The following is a 25,240-nucleotide window of genomic DNA, read 5'->3' as shown; positions in this document are numbered from 1 at the left end:
AATGAACTACAGTTGCTCACTACATCCAAACCGAGGTAACAAAGGTTTGCTCCAACTGTGGTTGTTAAAACAAACCAGGATCAAGCTATAGTTTGTTTAACTATAGTTGGAACAAAGCACAGTTCCCCAAGTTGGATGTAATGGGGAATTGCAATTAGTTTACAAGCAAAACTAATCTCAGTCTCTCCCTCTGACAGGCAAAGGAAGAAAGTAGACAAGGTATGTGCCAGCTCAACAGAAGGAAAGATCATTCATGAAAATCTAAACTATGGTTTAGATGAGCATCTGAACTACCTCCAAATCTTTGGAAATAAACTGTAAGCATGGTACCTGTTCTACGATACAGAGTGCAGGGTGAATACAAAACCATCAGTCAAACATTTCTTATTTTGTGAAGTTATATTAAAATATGTTTTGATTAAGGGCAAAAGATAGCTCTAAATATTGATTACATATTCATTTGTCTAATAACAACAACAACTATTTATATACCCCTTTTCAAACAAATTTTTCCAAAGCAGTTTACATAGAGAAATAATAAATAAATAATTAAGATAAGATGGATCCCTGTCCCCAAAGAGCTCACAATCTAGAAAAGAAACATAAGATAGACACCAGCAGTAGTCACTGGAGGTACTGTGCTGGGGGTTGATAGGGCCAGTTACTCTCCCCCTGCTAAATAAAGAGAATCACCATGTTAAAAAGGTGCCTCTTTGTTGAGTTAGCAGGGGTTAAATTGGTCTTAGATAAACTGATAGCGAATAAATGAAAGACTCAGTTCTAATAGTTCTAATTTCAGTTTCTTACTATATAGTACAGCATTAACTCTGAATATAAACATTTTTTAGAACAGAAAACATGCAGGATTTTGATATGTACGTTTAAAATGATGCAGCTTCTACTGCTACAAGAGCAGCTTATTTCAAGACTATCAGATTTGCACCAGAATACAATTTACAGTGCAAAACAGAAGTACCGTAACTTTGGGTAGAAACACTGCATTGGTGTAAAATAAGGCTGAAAAATTGCAAAAACTCAACAGAAAAGCCTCATTGGTGTAAACACCGCAGTTAGAGGGGGACATCATGCATTATTTCTTTGGTTGTGTTGAATGCTTAAAATTTTACTACAGATTGATTATGAATTCTAGCATAAACACCACATTGGTGTAAATGCTGCAGACGGCAATAAACAACTTTTAATAACATACCTGCCACAGCCTTTCTGCCCAAAATTCCATTAAGTTCCATTGAACTCAGTGGAGCTTTCTCCCTAGTAAGTATGCCCCGATTAACTTTGAGGAAAAGGAGTGCTGCCGGGGGAAGAGCGGAGGGAGGGGTAAGCATACCCTCCCCTGATCTTAAAGCAGCACCCCCGCTGCCATCGAACCGGTGGAACTGTCCGCCTTTCAAACTGGGTTGGAGGCCCATAAAGGGCCTCCGAACGAACCAGTTCTGTGCACATCCCTAAAAGTGACAGTACAGAGCATTGCATAATACTATTAGAGTGTCTCCACACTACAAGTTACCATTAGGACCTCTTATCTAGGAATAATGGGAATAACAGCAGTTTAGGGATCTGCAAAAAAGTATCCTGAGTATTCTCACTAAACAATAGATCTGGATTGTGATCCATTGTATCCATAAGAACTGGGTTTCTGCGCCTGCGCAGGGACCTCCCGGGCTGACTAGCTAGCTCCTCTTTGCGCCCCGCCCGTCTGCACGTGCCTTGCAGCTTCCGTTAGAATCGACGGTTGGGGCGCCTCTCCTTCAGTTTTCTCTTGACCGCCAAAGCGCTTACACCTCTTGGCTGTTGCTCCTCAATTATTATCAAAAATTTTGACTTCGGACTGTTTGACTATTCTCTACTGAGAGGATTAATTGGTTTGACTTCAGAACGAACAACGGACTTGATTTGGGACTCTGATTCTAACTTCGAAGTTTGTACAGGACGGTTTTGACTCGGAACGGCGAACGGACTTGATTACGGACTCTGCTTTGTTTGTTCCTAAGATTGTTTACTGAATTTGACTCGGAACGGCATTTGGACAATGGAAGCTAAGAAGACATTCAAACGGTGTGAAAAGTGTCGAGCAAAGTTGCCTTCGACTGATTATCACGACACCTGTTTGATGTGCCTAGGAGAGAATCATAACACGGCAGCATGTAAGATATGCTGCTCGTTTTCAAAACAAACTAGACAAAATAGAGCTCTCAGGCTTCGAGCTGCGTTATACGAGGAGGCACTTCGGCCGCCAACTCCTCGTCCGTCGGCGTCGATGAGTTCCGGTTCAACATCGGGAGCTTCGATGTCGAAGGAGTGCGGTGCGTCAAGCTCCCCGGGATTGGGTTCCAGTGGGTCTGCTGATAAGCAGTCTAAAACCACTGTTGACACTCTGTTTAAGAAACCAAAGGAGGTTTCCAAAAAAACGGAAGCATAAGGATAGAGATCGTCATGCTTCTGAGAGGGAAGGTCGCCATCGTGAGGAGTCTCGACATCGAACTCCCTCACCGACGGCAGCACAGATTTACGACGTGGACTCGGCTGAGTCCCCTACAGCCTCGACGTCGACACCTCCGGCATCGACGGTCAGGATGGTTTCGGCTTCGACGTCGACGTTAGTCTTGACGTCGACACCAGTGCCGACATCGAGATTGGACCAAGGCAGTCTGGGACAGGCGTCGACATTGGAATCGACATCGACGCCGACGTCGATATCGGCGTCGAGGCATTTGCAAGTCTCGGCATCGGAGCCTCCCATAACTGCCCAGGCGGTGTATGCCATTCCTCCGTCGGCGTCCACGGTGCCGGAGCAGATATTGAATGTGAACACTGCTCCTTCGTCGGTGTTGACGGCTTCGACATTGAGGAGGATTCCTCATCTTTTGTCACCGGCATTGACGCCAGCACAGTCCCCCTCGACGCCGAGGACTCCGAGTCTGGCTACACACGGGGACGGACTTAGAGAACTGCTGGAGTCGAGTTCGAGTACACCCTCGGGTGCGACGTTTCGCGGCTTCCTGTCGACAGGCTTAGACGAGGGTCCTGGAGGTGGAGAGCTGGCTGATCTGCCTCATGTTGCCTCACTGACACCAGCAGTGGTCCAGGATCCAAGAACCGATGTCGGGTGCTCTACGATGCTGCAGCCAACTCATTCCTGCGGTTTCCGCCATGGGCTGCCGGATGATTATGCAGAGTTCTTGCGTTGGAAAGCGGCACAGGTAGAAGTGCAACCAGTGCAAGGGCTGCGGAATTTTGTGCAGGCTGGACAACTTGCTCAGCCGCTGCTGCAGTCAGAGCATGCAGACCATCAGGGGCCGTCTGTGAACTTGCCTATACAAACACCATTGGTGCAAGTTCAAACCTACCTTCCAGAGAATTCACAATTACCTGTGGTCCAGACGAGGATACCAGAAAAACCTGCTGGGAAAAGAAAGAGGAAAGCAACACCTCCTCCTTCTGAACCATCATCTTCACCCTCTGATGACAGTGAGGACGATGAGTCGGGACCAGCCTCTGACAGAGATGATATCAGTCGTAGGTCTGACCCCCCTTCGGATGTGCCACCAAAGCTATCCACCTCGCCAACTGAGGAATTGAAAGCTTACCATATCCTCATAAGGGACATCGCTGAAGCCCTGGGCATGGACGTAAGCTCTCCGGATGCGGACGTTGCTGACCCGGTCTATAATATGATGAAGCGGTCTAAGACTTCGCATCCTGTTGCCCTCACCATGATTCCTGGGATAGACAAGGCTGCGAAGGTGGCATGGGACTCAGTGGGGGTCGGGGCTCCAACTTCCAAGCGCATTGAAAATTTGTATAGGGTTACTGAAGGAGAGAACTCTTACCTGTTACGGCATCCTATACCGAACTCCTTGGTTGTCAGTTGCGCTTCATCCACCAAGAGTGGACACCGTCATTCCACGCCTGCTGACAAAGAGGGGAGGAAAATGGACGTTATGGGTCGAAAGATCTATAGCACCTCCAGTTTAGCAATTCGTATTGCTAATTATGCGGCGTGTATGGCACGCTATAACCATTTACTTTGGGATGCGCTCTTACAGGATTCATCCTCTTTGTCTCCGGAGGACTTCCAATGGAGATTTAATGATGTGTACGAAAGAACAACGGCAATAACGCGCCAACAACTGAGCGCATTCAAACACTTGTCGGAGACGGAATCGAGAGCAATGGTGACGGCAGTGAGCTTGCGCAGGCATGCGTGGCTTCGCTCAGCAACCCTGCAGACAGACATGAAGGAGAAAGTCGAGTCCTTGCCATTTGACGGCAAAGGTTTATTCCATGAGGACACGGACACGTCAATGGAGACGTTGAAAAAATCTAAATTCACTGCCCGCACCTTTATGGTGCCTTCGAGCGGTTCCAGCTCAACTGCAAGGAGCCGCAATTATTATCAGAGAAAGAGTGATCGGTATCGGGACCGCAAAGAATACCGAAAACAATTCAGACCTTACCAACGCGGTAAGGGCTTTAACCAGAAACAAAAAGGAAAAACAGCTCGTCAAGGCGACAAGGACGCTTCCAGCAAGAGCTTTTGACGGGACTGTTCGTCCACTGCATCAGTTTTGCAGCAGCCAATTAAGTCCAACGCTACAATCCAGGACCCACTACATCGGCCCTGTAGTTGCCAGGATCGACATCAAACTGGTAAGCCGTGCGCCAGCATGGCACAACATAACATCCGACCGGTGGGTACTGAGAATAGTGCAGACTGGATATGCGTTGGAGTTCGAGACAAGGCCTCCCTTCTCTGGACTGGTCTATACGCCGGCCACGGAGGTGTTGCGGGAGGAGGTCAAGGTGCTGCTGGAGAAACAGGCGATCACGCGGGTGCAATGGGCGAACAGACTGACCGGCTACTATTCCCGGTATTTTCAGATACCAAAGAGAGACGGTGGAATAAGAGCCATAATGGACCTGAGGGGGCTCAACCTCTTCATTCAGACCAGGAAATTCAGAATGGTGACGCTGCAGGGAATTCTGCCTCTGCTGGTGAACGAACAGTGGGCAGTTACTCTGGATCTCAAGGACGCTTATTTTCATATCGGGATACAGGAGAGTCACCGCAAGTTCCTCCGGTTTACAGTAGGGGCACAGATCTATCAATATGTGGTGCTTCCATTTGGACTTTCTACTGCGCCCAGAGTGTTCACAAAGGTGATGGCGGTGGTTGTAGCCCACCTGCGAACTCAGGGCTTGAGGCTGTATCCGTATTTAGACGATTGGCTCGTGGTGAGCCACGACAGGAGTTTACTGACCCGCCAAGTGCAGATGCTGCTAGCCTTGTTGGAGTGCCTCGGCATCAATGTGAATTGGAAGAAGTCGAGACTCGAACCCATGACTCGAGTGAACTTCATCGGAGCGGTGCTGGACTTGAAATTGGCCAGGGCGTTCTTACCTGCGGAAAGAATTACCCAAATGCACGAACTCATACGTCACTTTCAGAGGACTCCACGGCAGCCAGCGGTTCGAATCCAGCGGATGTTGGGTTTGATGGCATCATGCACCACAACGGTGTCACACACGCGCCTCCGCATGCGCACATTGTAGCATTGGTTTCTCCACAACTTCCGACCCAATGTGGATGGCCAGAATATGCACTTGACATTACCACAACATGTCCTCGCCAGCCTGGGGTGGTGGCTAGACATGGACAATTTGGGCAAAGGAGTCGAGTTTGTGTCCAATGAGCCCACCTCCCAGATAACGACAGATGCCTCGATGGCGGGCTGGGGTGCGCATTGCGCCAGCGTATGCGTGCAGGGGACATGGACCCAGTTGCAGAGACTTCAGCATATAAATTACTTGGAGCTATTGGCTGTGTTCCAGGGCCTAAGGGCATTCGAACCTATGATAAGGGGACGGTCAGTACAGCTGGAGTTGGACAACACGACGGCAATTGCCTACCTCAACCATCAAGGGGGGACAGTGTCACTGTCTCTTTGCCTACTTGCGAGAAAAATATGGGACTGGTGCATTCAACATTCAATTCACCCGGTGGCAATACATATAAAGGGTGTAGACAACTGCTTGGCCGACAGGCTCAGCAGGGACATCAGTTTCAACCAAAGACACGAGTGGGAAATCAACCCGATGTATCTCGACAGGGTGTTCGAGATCTGGGGGGTCCCATCGATAGACTTATTTGCCACGGTTGCCAACAAAAAGTGTGCCAATTATTGTTCGCGTGCGGGCATAGGCCAGGGATCCCTGGGGGATGCTTTTCAACGGGCCTGGAAGACGGGACTGTTATATCTTTTTCCCCCGCTGCCGTTAATGGGCCGTGTGGTTGAGCAGATATTGCGGGACCAAACGAAATGCATATTTCTGGCCCCATGGTGGCCGCGCCAGCCGTGGTTTGCCACACTTCTGGGAATGTCTCATTCAGTGTTCCACAAGTTCCCCAGGGCTCCAAACCTGTTGCAAAGAGAACACGGAAAGGTGTTACACCCCGATGTGCACTCTCTCAAGCTGACCGCTTGGAGAATCAACTATTAAACAACATCTTACTAAACAGTAGGCGTGCGTCGACAAGACGCAGTTATGCCTGCAAGTGGAACCGCTTCAAGAGTTATATGAGGGGGAAGAGTGTCACGCCATTGCGTGCGACCCCTCGGGATGTGCTACGTTACCTGACATCGCTCAAACTGAGTGGATTGGCGAATGTCTCCATTAAGCTGCATTTGGCTGCAATCTCGTCAAAGCACAGGGGATGGGATGGGTCCACGGTTTTCTCCCACCCGGAATGTAAGCGTTTCCTGAAAGGTGTTAATAACCTTTACCCTCCTGTGCGCAGCCCAATGGAGCAGTGGAGTCTGTCTTTAGTACTCTCCGCCCTAATGGAGGCACCCTTTGAGCCACTGGCGACTATTCCGCTGAAGTTTCTGACTTTGAAGGTGGCATTCTTGGTAGCCATTACATCGGCTAAGAGAGTGAGCGAGATGACGGCCCTGCGGATGGATAGACCCTACACTCAATTCTATCCACACAAGGTTGTGATGCGTCTCGATCCGAGATTCCTGCCGAAGGTGGTAACAGATTTCCACTTAAATCAAGACATAGTGCTGCCAACTTTTTTCAGTAGTCCGGAGACAGACTTAGAGAAGGCCCTCCACACGTTGGACGTGCGTAGATCGCTCCTATACTATTTGGAGAGAACTCATGATTTTAGGAAGAGTAAAAAGCTTTTTCTCTCCTTCCGGGGGCGTAGCAAGGGCCGTCCAATCTCTCGCCAGAGACTTGCTCACTGGCTAGTGGAACTGATTTTCCTCGCCTATAAAAGCCAGAAGATAACACCGCCAAAGACGGTTCGGGCTCACTCTACTAGGGCCTACGCAACGTCTGCGGCACATCTGTCAGGCATTAAAATGGCAGATGTCTGCCTGGCGGCAACATGGTCATCACATCTACCATTCGTGAAGCATTATGCTTTGGATCTGCGGATGGCTAGGGAGGCGAATTTTGGAAGATCAGTGTTGAAACGTGTGTTGGCATAGCTGGGGGTCATCTGCACCCGCCTCCTTATGGGGTAGCTTGCTAAACACCCAGTTCTTATGGATACAATGGATCACAATCCAGATAAACAGGTTGCTTACCTGTAACTTATGATCTGGATGTGATCCGTTGTATTCATAAGTCCCTCCCAGCCGGCCCCGCTGCAGAATGCCTGGACTAGTGGATGCTGGTGTGCGGATCGTCATTTATATGGCGGTCTGCAAGAAATCTGAAGGAGAGGCGCCCCAACCGTCGATTCTAACGGAAGCTGCAAGGCACGTGCAGACGGGCGGGGCGCAAAGAGGAGCTAGCTAGTCAGCCCGGGAGGTCCCTGCGCAGGCGCAGAAACCCAGTTCTTATGAATACAACGGATCACATCCAGATCATAAGTTACAGGTAAGCAACCTGTTTTTTTCTTGGCTCCTTAGAAGAAACAATGGTAATTAACCTTATACCATATGTCTGTGAGGTAGATGTGTAAAACTGCCAGCACTCATTAATAAAATAATATTCTAAGTACATGGGATTAGTTTTCAGAGGTCCAAAGGCACAGCATCTGATGAATTAAATGCAAGTGTCTTATGTACATTTAATACCCATTTGCAATGATGAACATAAAACAAAACTCCTCCCTCACACATTACACAAACTTTTGTTGTTTAAGTTTTGTTATTCAACATTATACACTTTAAAAATGACGATATAGGTTTATTTTTCATTATGTTTCCCTACTTTCACTTTATTACCCAGTTGAGTGCATATGAGTCTGGCGTCATCTTTTTGGTGTCAAGGAAGGAGCAGAGTTCAGGTTCATGATACTGGAGAAGCAGCCGAAAGAGATGAAATGGTCTCCCTTTCAGGAAACAGTCCCTAGGAGAGTAATAAGGGAGTGTTCATAAGACACAGACACAATAATGATAATTGTATACCATATTTTTACCAGGTATAAAAGTAATTTATATTTGTACATGTACATTGGTGATAAAGAGATTAGGGGAATTTTACAGCTTCATTTTACACCATTTTAGTCTTATGACAATAAAATATCACCTCTTCATCCACAGATACAGAACAGAATATTCTCCTATTCTTCAATAATAGGCAGAATGGGGAGGGGGCAGGGTGACAGAAACAACACTTTATATCAAATGCACTGCAGAGAAAAACTTGTGTCCTTTACCTGGGAATATACTTATTCATAATAGCATAGAAGCAGTTGTACAAGTCACTTCGTGGAAGTCGAAGATGCACCAGTGGCTTGAGTAAGTAGGTCCAATTAAGGCTAGAGCTGTATTTAACATTACGAGATTTACAGTAAAAAGTAATAACAGATTCAATATCCAAAAGTAATACTGACTTCTCCTCTGGCACTGTCAGTTGATCTGAAAACAGACAAATATAAGGATATTCTAACTGTGATGTTTATTACTTGTTTGGCATCTACTAGGATCGCAGCTAAGAACTGAGAATGTGATCGTCAGATGGACAGACTGACCAACCTTTATTACAGCCAATGACCAGCCTTTGGTACACCACATCATACAGGATAATACAAAGCAATATAAGATAAAGCAAAACAATAATGAGATGATAATTGGACAACCAGCTCAAAATTAAGTACATTAGCATTTTAGTTATTACTAATAAACCACTGGTGTAACCTGCAGGCTACTACACGGAATTTAGCAACCTAAAAAGAAACATTCAGACGCTGATCAGAAAGAAGAAGTGTAACACAAAAATAATTTCATCTGCCTGGATACTTTTGTAGAGAATGTGATGGTAAAGGGGGAGAGGGAGTATTCCCACATGCCGCTGCCATAGAACTGTGCCAACACAGCACAATGGCCAAGATGCAAAGAGCAAGCACCAACATTATCTTCACCTTCCAGGTGTGTCTCCCTCACTGCATCCATTGCTGCCCCTGACAGGCCCCCAACATCGAGGAGCCATTTTTCAGATGTGTGAGGCTCTATAGTATGAAAGAGGGGCTGAAAAGCCCAAGTGTACATGTGAAAGCTCACACACTGGCCAGTGTTCTGGAAGCTGCGCAATAGCTCTCCTGGGAGAGGAGGAGGAGGCTATCACACCATGCCTGGTACAAGCACAATTTGCTACTCAGTGGCTCATTTGGTGCCAGTTGCAGCTCATCCTAGATGAGTGAGCAAGTGCAAGTTTCATGCCTCTTTTAGGCCTGTAGCATAAACTGCCCTTTCAAAGCCAATCTACTGCATGTTGCATATCCAATGTTTGAAAGTTCTTTGGGCAGGTGAATGACCAGATAGCACTTCTATCCAGCTATTAGAAAAGGGAAATACCCTTGAGCTCTATAAGAAGCACCAGTCAGTAAGTAAAATAGTAAGTATTCACCACAGGGATAAATGTGTCATATGGGTGCCTGATGGACATACTAGCAAAGGTCTGTTCTCTACCAAAACATTTGAGCTAGATGTTACTCAGGTAATTTGATTTTGGTGTCAGAGCAAGTCCTGAGTGTATTTCACTCAACAGGCCTTAGATCTGGAATGAACAAATTAGTGTAGGATAATTATTATGGAGATAATTAAGCTTACAGAAGGTTTTTCATCTAGCAGTCTAAATGTTACTTTGTACTTACCAACAAGTTCTTGACAATCTTTGTGAATTACTGCCTGTTCTGGAAGATCTAAACAACCATCCCAGGATGCCAGACTGTCCCCTTTCCCTACAACATTCAATGCAATCTAAAAACACACACAAGAAAAAAACACCTCAGTACTATTCAATGTACCTAATTTAGGAATATTATTAAAAGCTGAATGATCTTAATGGGCACGTGATATAAGTAAAAGTGTGCCAAATTTACATGCTGGAAGCTATGCAAAGCAGCTCCTTATAATGGTATAGCTTTTAGCATTCTTGAACAATAAACTTGCTCAAAATATATATTTAATACAAATTTACGATTTCTAACCAGATTGTCTTTATTCATTGTAGTAATGTGTAACAACCTGCCCCCCATCCTGCAAAAAAATATCACTCAGGTGATTTCTGATAATTTAGAAGGCTAAAAGCTAAATTCTACTTATAGAGTTCTGCTGAATTCACTGACTATATACAAAAATCCTAGCATGGCAACATTTTAAAAGTGAAAAAGCCACTTTATGAGCAGATGATTTGGAATGGAAAAGCAGTGGGGACGGAGGATGAATACAAATCTGCCTTATACCAAGTCAGTCTACTACTACTGCTACTACGAAGAATATTTATATACCGCTCTTCAACCAGAGTTCACAAAGCGATTTTCAAAGAAAAATACATAAATAAAATGGTCCCCTGTCCCCAAAGAGCTCACAATCAAAAGAGAAACATAAGGCAGATACCAGCAACAGCCACCTGAGGGATGCTGTGCTGGGGCTGGATATGGCCAGTTGCTCTCCCTCTGCTAAATATAAGAAAATCACCACTTTAAAAGGTGTCTCTTTGTTCAGTTAGCACTGAGCCATCTAGCTTGGTATTATCTACTCTGACTAGCTACAGCTCCCTAGCGTTTAAGAAAGGGGTCTTTCGCAGCCCTATCTGAGGATGCCAGGGACTGAGCATAGGACCTTCTGCATGCAAAGCATGTGTGCTTTTCCACTAAGCTATATATGCCCACTACAAGGGGATATTTAGACTTCCCAATCTGCCCTTTTTCTGTTTCAAATCATGAATCCTTCCAGAAGCTGTGGCTGTAATCTGAAACCTAGAAGAATGCTTGGTGATAGCAGTCCCTTCTGCACATCCCAGATCAGCCCAGTCATTCCAGTTTAATCCTGGATGGCGCTGGTCTTATTAATGATCAATTTAACAGCAGCAGCTTCAGGCTAGGGGGACAGCCACTAGAGCCACCAAAAACTCCATGGCTGGAGGAAGGACCAATAGCTGTGAACAACCCTTCTTTATTTTTAACAGTATGTCTGACTCCACCTCCATATCTTCCTTTTCACTAGAAACAGTGGCACCCAGTCCTCCCCCATTCTGCCTTGCCTCAAATAAACACATGCAAATATCAACTGTTCTACAGACAGTTCCAGCAGCTCTCACAATGCACAGCAAGAAAGAAAGAAAAGCTACCCCCTTAACAACAATTTTTTTTAAAAAATCCCCTACCATCCCTAACAGGGATAACTACCAGAAAAGCCTTGTTAACCCACCCCAGTGCCAAGCTCTCATCAAGGCTTAGGGGAGCTGATCAAGCCATCTTCTGAATCCACCACTCAAATCTGCCACCCCAACAGAGTTGTTCTCCTTCTATCTGGGGACTGTCTTTGGGACAAGAAAGACTGAGGTGCCCTCTCAGTGCTGCCTCCTTCAGATCAAACATGCCATCCTTACCTTCCAGACCTTGGCTCTTAGGTCAGTAGGCAGAGCTCTCCTCTGGATTATGTTTCGGACTGTTTCAAGATCACAACCACCTTCTTCTAGAGCTTCTGCAAGGTCTTTTTCCCTATAAAAATTATCTTAGGTAAGATTAAGTGGATTTTTAAAAGAACCATCTCCTGATCCAGCCATAGCCTGCATGTGAATAGAAGCATGCCTGATTAAAACCAGTCTCGTTTGAAGTAAAAATGCCTTATCGATGTTTTCACCCATTCTGCTTAAACGTTATATTCCTAGGAACACAGGAAACTGCTCAGTATTGTCAATACTGACTGGTAGCAGTGTAATTTCCATAACATTTTTTGCTCCCACACAAGCCCTTCTTTCACTGGGCTTAAATTAAATCTGCAGCTTTATAAAACATTTAGAAAAAGAACCAGGAAAGGAAATAAAAACCTGCAGAGAAAGAAAAAGTTACGTTTAGTACTATGTAAAGAAATTATTGTTAAAACAGAGTATCATATTGTAATACAGCAACGTGTGCTGCCAGTGTTGTCATTCCACAAACAGGACACCTGTTCAGCCTGTCAGTGCACAGGACACCTGTTCAGCCAGGCACAACCTGTCATACCAATATTAATCACACCATCATGGATGTAATTGAAGTAGCTATAGTAACATGCCTCATAGAAATTCTGTGTTTATGCTTAACAATGGAATCTTGTTAAAGGCCTACAATCACTGGCAGAGATCTTCAAAGATGGTCATCTGACATTCATAAATGTGCAAATCCACTCCTTAATGTGCACTGAACATGGCTGTCTGGAGGAAGATACTAAAAGGTACCTTTTATATGGAGCATGCTCTACTCTGGTTTACACATCAATGAAGAACTGAAAGCAACTCTTCATTATCAAGTGTTGGTTTAGATGTTACTTCAAAAGCAGGGGTTGATGAAAAGAGTGTAACTTGTGCTTCCTTGTTCCTAGTTCTGGTGCAGTGTCAGAAAGGAACCTGCAGATTAAATCGATAATCATCTGAAGGTGAGTTCATGAATGAAGTCTGTGAATCCCCACTTTTAACATTTCTTCAGAAGTCATGTCTGTATTAAACATGGGCATTCTAGGTCACTTTAGTGGGGCTTTCCACAGAAACATACACATAGGATGCTGGGACGGCCCATTACACATTATACACAGAAACATAAAAAGCTGCCTTATTCAGAGTCAGTCCATTGGTCATCTAGCTCAATATCATCTACACTGATTGGCAGCAACTCTCCAAGGTTTCAGGCAGGAGTATTTCCAAGCCCTACCTGGAGATCAGTGTTCTCTCTAATTTTTTTCATCCATGTGCGGAATGAGTTTTGTTCTGGGTGGCAGTATCATGGCAGTGTGTGTGCACATATATTCACAGTGGGACCTTCCTGATTAAAACTGAGCAGGATCTAAAATTAACTGAGCAGATATCAAAAAATGTGTGAGCGCATGCACATGCACACGCCTTATAGGGAACACTGCTGGAGATGCCAGGGACTGAACCGGAGACTTTCTGCACAGGAAGCAGATGCTCTACCCCTGAACTATGGGCCCCATAAGAAAATCATTGTTGCTGATTTCATAAGTTTTAGATTGTCAAGAAGTAAACAGTATATGGGATTCTCGGTTCTCTTTCCGTAAGAACAAGACAACAATTCCCCCTCCTTTCATATCCAACTAAATCTATATTTATCATTACTGGCTGAGCCAAAATAGGATCTCTTTCATCTCTACTGATTTTACTGTAATGAACACCTGTTTTGAAACAACTCATCAATCAACCAGCTGAAGCCTCTAAAATTAATTTTCACCTAGGCTGCTGCTCATGGATTAGATGCTGCTGCTGCTTAAATCCATCCTCTCCTGATGATAGTAGTGCAGCATGTATTTTACAGGGCTTGTACCATATTGATTAAAGAGTCATGCCAACTGATCAAGTGAGGAGTCCACCACTAGTAAGGACTACATAAAAAATGCACTGAGGCAGAGGGCTGTGGCTGTCTTGAGTATTTTAAAATGGTGTGCTTAGCAATATGACTTGCTGAACTGTGATTGGTGGATATGTTGTGTTTATTGTGCAGTTATTGTTCAGAAATTGTTATCCTCAAATGAGAGAAACCTGAGTCACACCTTGACAAATCTTAACACAAAGAATATGTTTAAATATGTACATCATTTACATACTGCTTTTCAGTGCAACACATATAATTTTGCATACACACACAGTTAAATGCTGTTTGTGGGTGATTCCAAGGATGGTTTTAGACATCATTTCTGATTCCGTTATCAACATATTTTGTATGTTTTAGACATTATCTAAAAAATTTAAGAGTTTTGTAAAAAAAATAAAAAATAAGTGTGGCCTTATAGTAGGAGATGTTCTCTTGCCAGTGGGTATATGTAATATCAACTTGAAAATTTGTTTATGGTTACAGTGATTGAAAAAGTGGTAACATACCTGATTCTGTTACCTTTGGAATTGCTTTTGTATTCTGCAAGCTGAGAGATACATGTTTCTGGCTGTAACTGGACATTCTTCCTGTCCCATTCGGAGAAATATTATTGATCGATCTCTCTATCTCTCTCTCCCGCCCCGCGTGCGCACACGCACACACACTCAGTCATATATGGCTTGTCCAGTTTTCAGCCTTGCATTCTTGGCGGCCACTGCAAATTTTTTCTTTGCTAATGTGAAGCTGATTCAAATGCATCAAAGAGGAACTTCCACAGTCTTCCATTACATGTGTGGCTTGTTTTGCTCTCTGCTGGATGCCATCATGAAAAAAAAGGGCATTTTCAGACTTTCCTAGTCTGAAAAATCCAAGACGTATCAAAATGTCTTGAACCTTGGCACAATTTCAGTATTTGTTGTAGAAGTATTTCAACAGCTTCAACTTATCTTTGTATTCATGGAGACTCCTTTTGCTAATGAAAGAGGCATCCACAAGAAGCAAGGCAGGTTGGGAGCCAAGACAATTACAATTGGGGGGGGGAGATAAAGAGGCTGTTTGGATCATATCACCTCCCCCCACCCCCGCAAACTAGCCTACATGATTAAGGAGGGGGATGTGCACAAAGCACAAAAATTCTTACATGTTTCCTGGGGATCCTGATGCCATCCTGTCATGTTCCTTTATTACATGGCAGGGACAGTTCATCGGACAGAAAACACCTAGCTAGGATTTGGGTCACAACTTGAGCAGCGGTTTGGATGAACTATTCCACCTTCCCGTGATAAATTAATGTGCTGGGAGGATGTCATGGCATTTGGGAAACACACAAACATGTGCATGCTCTTAACACATCCCCCTTTTTAATCACATGGGATGGTTTGGTGGTGGAGATATCATTTAAATCAGACCACTGACTTTGTATCTACTTTGATCTGTATCAAGATTCATTGGCCACCCATAAGAATTGAAAAGGTACCTATTTAAAAGTCAAAGATGCCTACCCTTTTTCTGGTGCACACTACTCCCACATCTACCTCCCAAAGTCTTTTTTGACCTGTATCTAGTTTCTTTTTATAAGATTCACATCTATTGACACCGGGCACAAATCACTGGCATTCCTGTTGATGTTCACACCATGAACCTATATCCATCTCAAGTGCTCCAACCACAGAAGGGATGGGCACTGTTTCTCCAGCAATGCCCTATGACTACCATGAATATAGACTCTGGAAAACTCAATAATTAAAAACAGCACAGGTTACAGAGTCGAAATTCAGTAGCTCCTTCAAAAGCCCCTCAGAAATCCCAGTAATTTCATGAGACTACCCAAAGAAAGGAGATGCAGATTTTGTGTGATGTGGTAGGAGGAGGAGAGATTATATATATATTATTAAGACTCTGAGGGCAATATACACAATAACCTCTTATTAAAACACTTTTGTTTCAACCATCATTTCAAAATTATCTTCTACCTTGTATATCTTGTTTCCTGACATTCCGCCTTTTGTGGTGGCTTTTTAGAAAAACATTTTTTATCATTTAAAAAATGTTTGCTTAATACTTGCTTTCCTTTTTTATCTGTTTGAGGAGAAATGTATGGTGTTCTGCTGTAGAAAGAATCTGAACAATTCTGGTACATGAGATAAAGCAAGCAGGCTGCTATCCAAACAGAGCTCTCTGCATGACTGGCTATATTAAGGGGAAATGCAGAAACATGGAATGATTTTCAAAGACCTACTTACTACTTAACATAAAACAATTAGACCAAGCCCACATGTAGGCCTGGGAAAATCCCAGGCACCCAGCCCCTGCTAGAACCTAGCTGTTGTTTTTCTTCCCCAGCTGTGTATGGGGTAGGTTCCTAAAAATCTGATCCTGGATCTTTAAAGATGCTGTTCATTTCACAGCTCACTGAACCTGATATCATTCTGCCACACACCGTCTCACAAACTACACGGAAACCTAAGGACACTTCACACAATATGAACATGAGTTAGTCTTTTTAAAAGTGTTTATGACTACTGATAGATCTTGTTTTTGTCGCTATCAAGCTTTTGTTTGAGACCATCAACAATTGATCAATGCATCACCCAAAACACATCTCTTTGGAAATTCTAGAACAGTATAAGAAGTATCATGGATCCTGAAGTGTTACTAGATCATAAACATTCTTGTTCCTTTTAAATAATCTGTTATCTTGTGTATGCTGGAGTCTATATGTGGAACCATGTATCCACAAAGTTAGGCTTAGCTAACTAGTGAGCCATTATCTGTGGTTGCCACTAATCCCTTTCTTCCCTCAGACCCTATTCTGGCACAAAAGCAGGGGGCTTAGGAGAGAAGCGGGTCTTCTGTCTTTTGCAATGGAATGTTATGGAGCTGGAAAGAAACAGCGAGAGCCCTCTCCTATTGTTTAGAAAGGATCTCTACTGCTTCTTACTTTCTCAAAAATGCCAGTGGAAATGAGACCTCTGATGAAGAAATCTGTGTGGTGCTGAGTGTCTGCTCACCAGAGGGCTGGGGACACTCATCACAAGCAAGTGGATTTGTAGATGCTTGTGTGTGGAACCTCGAGAGGTGAAAACCTGGGGGGAAATGGAATAGGATGGGTGGGGAGAGAAACAGGGAAGAAATTGAGTTTTCTTTCATCACCCTCCCCCCACAGGCCTTCATATCTCTATAAGAACCTATATATTTGCCAACATTATACCAGTACTGCCAAAGGGTCATAACTGCAGGACCAAAAGTCATAGGATATTAACATAGTTAACATTTTTGCAGTGTTCTGTCTATGTGCAGATTCTTGTCTTTTACTTCTGGTATGAACATGAATAGACAAATGTGCTAAAAAAAAGTGACACCAAAATATAATTTCTCATTGTCAAGTTTGTGTTTTTCCCAGATTTTCATTAGGGTGTTGTGTTTTGGGGGGTGTCGCTCCCCCACCCTGGAATGTTCTTTCCAATATTTCCCCTCTAAACTATTAATCCATATTCTTAATAATAATATGCCAGCACTCTAAAGCCCTTCTCAAACATTTTATTTTGATACAAATACCTTAACTGGCAATATCCTAGTATATAATTGTTACAAAGTATTCAGAAGAACATAGAAGGTGCCTATGTACTCAAGTGCACTTACTTCAAATGTAAAAGGTATTTACAAAAATCCACATCTAGAAGTAAGTGCAACTGATTTCAGGAATGCAGCATAAAACATAGTGATGAAATACTATGCCTAATTAAAATAAAGGAAGTTTGTGAGGATGATAAAGACTGGAGTTTGTCCTTCATGGGATTTCCTTTTAACAACCATACACTTCCAACATCACACTGCCCTTTGGCACCCTGCAGTCTAACATACAAGTATTCTTGAATTTATCACACAGAACTTGACCTCTCTCATTCAATGCATACAAACGTTATTCGTCTTATAAGACACTAACATTCAGCTTGGAAAAATTCAGTCTTTTACCACATATTAATTTCATTTCATTAAGATGCCTCAAAAGTTTAATTCTAGTATCTTCAGTGCAGGATTGGAAAAAACTTCTGAGAAGCATGATTTTGACAGCTGTTGTTGCCTATCAGTCAGATGAACCACTCTCTAAATCAATATGACAGCTCCTTGTATCTTTTCCAACACACATCGATACTTAGAAATAATACCTGTATTTGACATTAAAATGACTGCAGATGCCCCAAAGAGCATTGTACTCTCCGTTCTTCTGCAAAAAGCACAAGTATGGCGTTCACATCTACAAATTAACTTATTAGTATCAATTCCCTGAAACAGTCACATTGCAGAAATAGTAAAGGAGAGCAATTATAAATTAAATCAAGCCCACTGGAGCATGTTAACACAAGTAGCTGTCATTCCTGATACCAGGGTTGATTTCCCAAGCATGCATGAATGTACAGAGTAAAAATTAGAAGTTAATCACCATAAGCTCCACATCTGGAGAAATGCTTACAAGCAAACCCAAGTTTGCATGTTTATATATAGCACAGGCAGCAGACTTAGTCATATAGCAAAAGGACAACACTAAACATCAATTATCTGTGCTATGCAGTAAGGTTAGACTTGAAAAACATCACAGTCACCAACATGAATATATATTTAATCCTAAACACATAAGAACTGCATTGCTGCTTCGAACTAAGATCCACCTAACCATTCTGTTTCCAATAACTGATGGCCAGATGTATCTGGGAAGCTAAGAAGCAAGTCTCGAAGATCTTGGATGGTCATTCCCAGTTGTTTTGTCCTCAGCACCTAGTAACCAGATATACTGCTTCTGGAAATGGAGTTCTACTTAACTATCGTGATTATTTATCTACGAATCCTGGCCTCTGTGATTCTGTGGTGTGGCTTGGCTTAGCTTAGCTGGGTTTTCCTCTACCCCTTAAAATATATTGCGGCACTTTAAGAAGGACCCGAAGACGCAGGAGCGGGTGAAGGAGAGATTTATGTTCTGTAGGACTTTAAGCTCACTAAACCTTTTTCCATTCCTTATCCGGGAACAAGGCTGAGCATGTATTAGGATGAATGGGCAGCTCTGAGTAAGAAACCCCTGAGGATTATTCCAGGAACCGTCCCTTGGGGAGAGCCACAGAAGCAGGAAAGAACCCAACTCAGGTTCCCTGGAATTAGCTCAAGTTGCACCAGCCAACGGACTGGTCGGTGGGTTTCGATGGGGGGAGGTGGGAGCAGGGGGTGACGGAACTACAGCCTCCCGGGGGTTTAAATATAATGGGAGAAAAGCACATTCTCCCCCGCTTCGAGCAGCCTATGCAACCATGGATTGTACAACTCACCAGCTGCTCGTTGGCGGCGCTTCCTCCCCTTCCGCCATAGCTGTTGACGTGCCCCACCACCGTGTCGTAAAGCGTGATATATATTTCCAGTGCTCTGTGTCGCAACTCCCCCATCCCCCGCTATGGCTGCCGTAAAGCGCAATAGAGTTCCTTCCGTACCGTGACCGTCTGTGCTGCTTTCTATCAGTGATCTTTTTTCCGATGCAGAGACAGAGGAATCGAGTCCTTACTTGCTTTTCCAGTTTAATTTTCCTATAGACTTTCCTTAGGGGTTTCCCACTCTACCTTCCAATATAAAGTATATTAGGCGGCTTCAACCACACAGACACTGGAATAAGTAACGCTACCCGATAACCATAGACAATCAAGTAGAGTGGCGTGTTTTAACGTTTACCAGTAGTTTAGACCGTGTATATAGTTTGTTTCTAACTCTATGTTAGCCGGCAACTTCTTATCTACTGCAGTCTGCGGACAGAGTTGCCATGCCCCCCGGAATTTCGGGTTTCACCCGGATGGTCTTTTCTTTGACGGTTTCTATAAATACTCCCGGTTCTCTACTGTAGCTGATCAACTCCTCCATGTGGTCAAGAGTGGTGGGAATGTATAGGAATTAATGTAGAAGATCAGATATAAGCAGAGTTAGATTTGTTTGTTGCAATGTTTTTTCTAACCCAAAATGTACAAAATACATTAAATAAGGGCGACTTTTTCCTAGCAAGTTTCTCCTCCTTTTCTTGGCAGGAGGACTCATGCTTTTAAAATCCCTCATAACAAGCAGAAATTAAATAGACTAGAGTTATGAATAAAGCATCACCTGCTGAATTTTTACCCATCACCCAGGTTTGCAATGGCATGTAACTGAAAGCTATAATATGGAGGTTTACATTTCTGCAGCTAAGGATAGTCCAAGATATTTTGCTGGGGTGAAAAACAATATCACACACACACCCTGGGTGGGTGCTCAACATCTCAGCATTCTCAGGCCATGCTGCCACGGCACTGGCATACAAGGGCTCTGACAATGCAATTGTATCCTAAACAAGCAATGCCTAGGATAGGGCAGTAAGGGTGCGGGCAGGTTACTTTGGTAACCAGGAGTAGCCATTGAACTGTAACTGTAGCCCCTAATCACACTTGTGCAGTGTACACAGGTACAGATCTGTTCACAAGTTCACATGTTATGTTGAACACACACACAGCACTACACTTCCTATCTGTATCCAGCATTTGAGGGACCTGGACCCAAGTTCACTTTTAAAATGAATGCAGATACTTTCATTCACACAAGAACATGTATCTCTGTGCAGACATCTGGAAACAGGTAGAACATAATGCCTGGACATGGCTTGTGAGAGTGAGAGAATCTAGGAGATAAAAGAAAAGAAAGGGGGGAAGAGCTACTGAGAAGAAGAGCTGGCAAAGACCAGTCAAGACAGAGGAACTGAGAAAGGTGGTGGCAGAAGCTGAGAATAAGAGGCAAAGGCTGAAAGGACAGAGACTTGCCAGGTGAAGCAGCTCCTGTGACAGATCCTGAGCAGCAGAAATCACTGAAAGTGTTAGGCCTGACAAAAGCTGTGAAGGAACCTGGTGGAAATGTGGGAAGGGAAGGAGGCCCTCCACAGGTGGGGAGAACCAAATGTACATGGAAAAACATATATCACTATTGTTCACTTTAAATTGTACCTTTGTGACCATTGTTATTTTCTTACTTTAAATTTTCTTACTTTTCTATTTGCTAGATTCCATTAATTGCTGAGAACCTAGGGCCCATTATACCACTGAGCCAAGCAATGATGGCAGGGGCATTCCTAGCTTGCTTTGGGAGAGGGGAAGAAAGGAAAGATGTGCTCTAGTGGGGTAAGGAGGGAAAATCAACAGCATGCGTGCTCCAGTGGGGTAAGCAAGAGTAGTGGTAGGGAGACCCGTGGGGGAGCACTGGTGATGGTAAGGGACCAACGCTTTCCACCTCCTGCATGTCACCTCATGCGTACGCCTGAGGTAACTGCTTCACAGTGTGCACTCTTTGCTTGCCCTCACATGTACTATTCAAGACCTAAAAATGGCCTGTTCTCAGATTAAGATGGCAACACTGTTCCCTCAAGGCCTGCGCATGTGTGTGCGCTCACAAGTTTTTGCATGTCCACTCAGTTCATTTTAGATCTCGCTCAGGTTGAATCAGGAAGGCCCCATTCTGAATGCAGGTGTGCACACACTGCCTTGATCCTGCTGCCCAGAACAAAACTCATTCTGCAGAGATGAAAAAAATTAGAGGGACCACTGGATGGCAATCCTATGTGCAACTAGTAAAGAAGCCCCATTGAACAGATTGAATATATAATAACATACTTATATATATATATTTTTATGTAAACCGCTTTGAGAACTTTGGCTGAAGAGTGGTATATAATTATTCAAAGTAGTAGTAGTAGCAGCAATAGCAATAGCAGTGGGACTTGCTTCTGTGTAAGCATGCACAGGATCAGATCATTAAAGGATAGTCTTCTTTGCCATGAGCCCCGCCACCCACTGAAATCATCAAGAGAGGTTTGTCTCCAGTTGCCACCAGCTGCTCAGTGGACAGACCTTCTCCATTGCTGCCCCCAGGCTTTGGAATGCACTCCCTGATTAAAAAAGAGATTCCTAATCTCTGACAACTTTTAAAAAGCAGTTAAGACACCCTTTCCACCCAGGCTTTTAATTAGATATTATTTATTGTTTTGTTTGCATTGTTTTATTGTAAACCATCCAGAGACGTAAGTTTTGGGTGGTATACAAATATGCCAAATAAATAAATATTAGATTGTAGCTTCTCCTTGCTGGTAAAGCTGAAATAACATTTAAATCAAAATACTAGAAGAGTAGTGGAAAAACTGCTCAGAACAAAACCTATATCCTATATAGTTAATTTTTGAGTTGACTGCAATCTTCATTTACTTAAGTGGTTGAAAGACTGATTTAATCTGCTAAATGGCATCCTTGATTAATCGAGCAATGTATGTTGTGAATGTATTTTGCATACAAAAAGTGAAAGATGCTTAATAAATATGCTTGTTAAAAGTACAGATGGCAGGTACCAACTTAGAAAAGGAAGCTTTTTGCTCCCACTGTAAGGAATGCTACTGGAACATACACATGTACCATCTAAAACTAAATCCAATATGGTTTTCTTCTTCAAAACTTGTCTTTAAGTGTAGTACAAATTTATGTAAATTAAGTGACTAAGATTTTTTTAATGGGGTGACAGCCCTCAAGGTAACTCATCAAACGGTTTTATAAAGATGAAAGGGAGTTATGGTTGAAATAAAGTACAGGTCTCATGGTCGGTAGCTTTGTCCCTTATTTTATCGGTTTTGTGTAGATGTGTGATTGCTCATGTTGGTATAAGAGCCAGGAAGACTGCTTTTCCACTTGGAAGAATGCGGAAATGTATGGTTTAATCGATGGCTTAATAAAAATTAATGCTCCATGACTGTAATATCTAAATTATTGTTCTCGAGTGCCCTTCGCACACCCCACTGTTATTTTTCGCAACTGTTTCAATAATTATGCCTAGCTTTTAACCCTCCCCTTTACAATACACTCAAAATATGATTAAGCGGAGTTTAGATTTTATGGGTCAATAGTGCCATCTCACGATCGTTCACGTTTACTACACATGCAACTAACCCGTTTGATTTAGGTCCTTCAGATCAGAATATCTTTGGAAAAGGTACTACTATTGATCCTTTTCGTCTTATTATTTTGCACTTCGTTGGAACATACCCTCCTACGACATACCCATCAAAATGCTTTCGCTGGAGTTTCAGCGTTTATTAAAACATTTTTTCCTTCCTCTCACGAAGCAGCCCAAAGCAATCTAGCGCTAAGCGCACAGATGTAAGCGATCCTTACGCAGAGCCAGACCTTTCTGCACAATTGATTAGTTAATCCTCTTTTCATATCCAATGGGCGGATTTCAAAAGCACCCCACAATTCTTCACTATTTCTGCTTTCATCTGGTGTGTAGTGGAAGCCTATGCATATTTAATCAGAGGCTTAGGAAAATGTGCACAGAACTGCAGACTAAAAGGGTAGGTTTTTTGGTGATGGTGTTGGGGAAAGCGCGATTTTCAGATGTGAGTGTGTCTAATAAGCAGATTGTTTTCGCATGTCATACACACATAATTTGAAATGTACACATGCATAGTCTTAATTCATTTATACGTTTTAACACCCGCAGTTAGCACTGCTTAAAATGCAAGCGAACTAAACATGTTTACTCAGGGGCAAGTCCTACCGGCGTTCAGTGGAAATTACTTTTCAGGAAGTGTGTTTGCAGCAGCCTTTCACTTCAACCCCCAAAGCCGGCTAGTAATCACACACATGCATGCGTTACAAAGGAAAGTACTAAGACTGCAACCATCCCCTCCGCGAGTGCGGAACGACATTAGCAATTTCCTGAGGCCGCCAGAGGCTGAACTTCGGAAGTCCAACCCATACACGCCTCTATGGGCGGATTTTCCTCATTCGGCCGTGGCGTCCTTGGAGCTATCGCTGTTGCTCCTCCTATTCTCCGAGTAGTGGCGGCGGCGTGGCCTGTAGTAGACCTGAAGGCAGCATGGGGGACACGCTAGATGAGCCCTGGTGGGAAACACGTGAGGCGAGGAGCAGCAGTCCAGGTACCGGGGCAGGAGGAGGTCTTGTGAAACCTTCTATGTTGAACCCCCCTTTCGCTGCCTTGCTTCTCTTCTTCTGTTTTATACATAATTATTGGGTAAAAATAGGGGGCTGTATTGGAGACACATGAGGAACATTGTGTTTTTCGTTTTGCTTGTGATTTTCTCCCTTCGCTTCGTTTTGGGGCACATCTTCTCTCTTTTTCTGAACTTATTTCTCTTCTGTGTGCGTGTTTGCTTTTCTGTACTGTTTCTTAAGAGCCATTCAAATTCTGTCTTGGAAACCTGCTTCAGATTTGTTATAGGCTCTCCACAACTGTTTGCAGTAACTTTCTTCCTGATGATAGATGAAACGGTAGCGATAGATGAAATGGTACCTATAAATTTTAAGAAGTTAGTTTTTAAAGGACATTGTAACTATGTCCTCCTGGTTGTGTATTTCGGAGGGACAGTGTAAACGCCAGAAAGGAATGGACTCTTTATAAATAGAATAGACGCAAAAACTAGTGGGATGTGTCAGAGACTTGAATAATATCTTAGACCTCAAACATTTCCAACAGTATACTTTGATTAACTGCTTCTCAGACGGAACTCAAAAACAGACCAGGATAGACACCTTATCAATAATCAATAATTATTGTTTTAAAAAACAGTGGGATATGTTAGAGACACATGAGAACAATGTTCTGGAAATGAGATGTGTGCATTATTAAAATGTTGTTAATCTTTCCCAGCTCCCTTTTAAACAACAAAGATGGATGCCTTAGTTATTCCCAACACAGGCGGATTCATGTGTCATGCCTGACAAGGTGGGGATGATGGAGCAAGCCACAGAGAGAGAGAGAGAAAGAGAAAGAGAGAGATCTTAAATTAAGGATAGAATTTAATGTTGTAAGTTGGAATTATTTCACAAAGTAAATTTGATTTCTCTCTGCCTTTGGAACTCTGAAAAAGCCACCTACTGGCGCAGCAGGGAAATGACTTGCCTAGTTAGCAAGAGGTTGCTGGTTCAAATCCCCGCTGGTATGTTTCCCCAGAATATGGGAAACACTTACATCGAGCAGCAGTGATATAGGAAGATGCTGAAAGGCATCATCTCACATTGTGCTGGAGGAGGCAGTGGTAAATCCCTCTTGTATTCTACCAAAGAAAACCACATTGCTCTGTGGTTGCCAGGAGTTGACACCAACTCAAGGGCACAACTTTACTTTACTTGGAACTCTGAAGGGAACAAATATCATCAGGAGATCATCAGGAGATTTGGTGCAGGGTGCTATCAGTATGCTGATGACACCCAAATCTATTTCTCCATGTCAACCTCATCAAGTGAAGGCATAACCTCCCTAAATGCCTGCCTGGAGGCAGTGATGGGCTGGATGAGGGATAATAAACTGAGACTGAATTGAGATAAGACAGAG

General features: G+C 43.4%; 2 protein-coding genes across 7 annotated transcripts in view; one reads left to right on the top strand and one right to left on the bottom strand.

The window, feature by feature from the left end:
• TBC1D23 (TBC1 domain family member 23) overlaps positions 1–19,290 on the bottom strand; it is a 57,565-nt gene extending 38,275 nt beyond the window's left edge. For 2 of the 3 annotated variants that reach the window (XM_053308617.1, XM_053308618.1), the window contains exons 1-5: positions 19,168–19,290; positions 11,875–11,986; positions 10,136–10,241; positions 8,699–8,900; positions 8,265–8,388 (exon numbers count right to left, since the gene is read on the bottom strand). In XM_053308617.1, the coding sequence (XP_053164592.1) occupies positions 8,265–8,388; positions 8,699–8,900; positions 10,136–10,241; positions 11,875–11,986; positions 19,168–19,205 (582 nt within the window). In that variant the 5' untranslated portion in view covers positions 19,206–19,290. Of the gene's footprint in view, positions 1–8,264; positions 8,389–8,698; positions 8,901–10,135; positions 10,242–11,874; positions 11,987–16,790; positions 16,935–19,167 lie in introns of those variants that run through there. The other variant, XM_053308619.1, reaches the window with a different exon arrangement.
• A 3,811-nt stretch (positions 19,291–23,101) lies between these two features.
• The window catches only part of CMSS1 (cms1 ribosomal small subunit homolog), a 308,145-nt gene continuing 306,006 nt past the window's right edge, over positions 23,102–25,240 (top strand). The window contains exon 1 of one of the 4 annotated variants that reach the window (XM_053308853.1): positions 23,102–23,237. Coding sequence is in view for 3 of the 4 variants with exons in the window: in XM_053308846.1 (XP_053164821.1) it covers positions 23,765–23,843 (79 nt within the window). In the remaining variant the exon portion in view is untranslated. Of the gene's footprint in view, positions 23,238–23,548; positions 23,844–25,240 lie in introns of those variants that run through there. The other 3 variants (XM_053308845.1, XM_053308846.1, XM_053308847.1) reach the window with 3 other exon arrangements.

This window comes from Hemicordylus capensis, chromosome 3 (genome assembly GCF_027244095.1).
Source record: "Hemicordylus capensis ecotype Gifberg chromosome 3, rHemCap1.1.pri, whole genome shotgun sequence".
In the NCBI taxonomy this organism is placed as follows: Eukaryota; Metazoa; Chordata; class Lepidosauria; order Squamata; family Cordylidae; genus Hemicordylus; species Hemicordylus capensis.
Note: the sequence above shows the minus strand (reverse complement) of the source record. Positions and strands in the feature narration are given on the sequence as shown.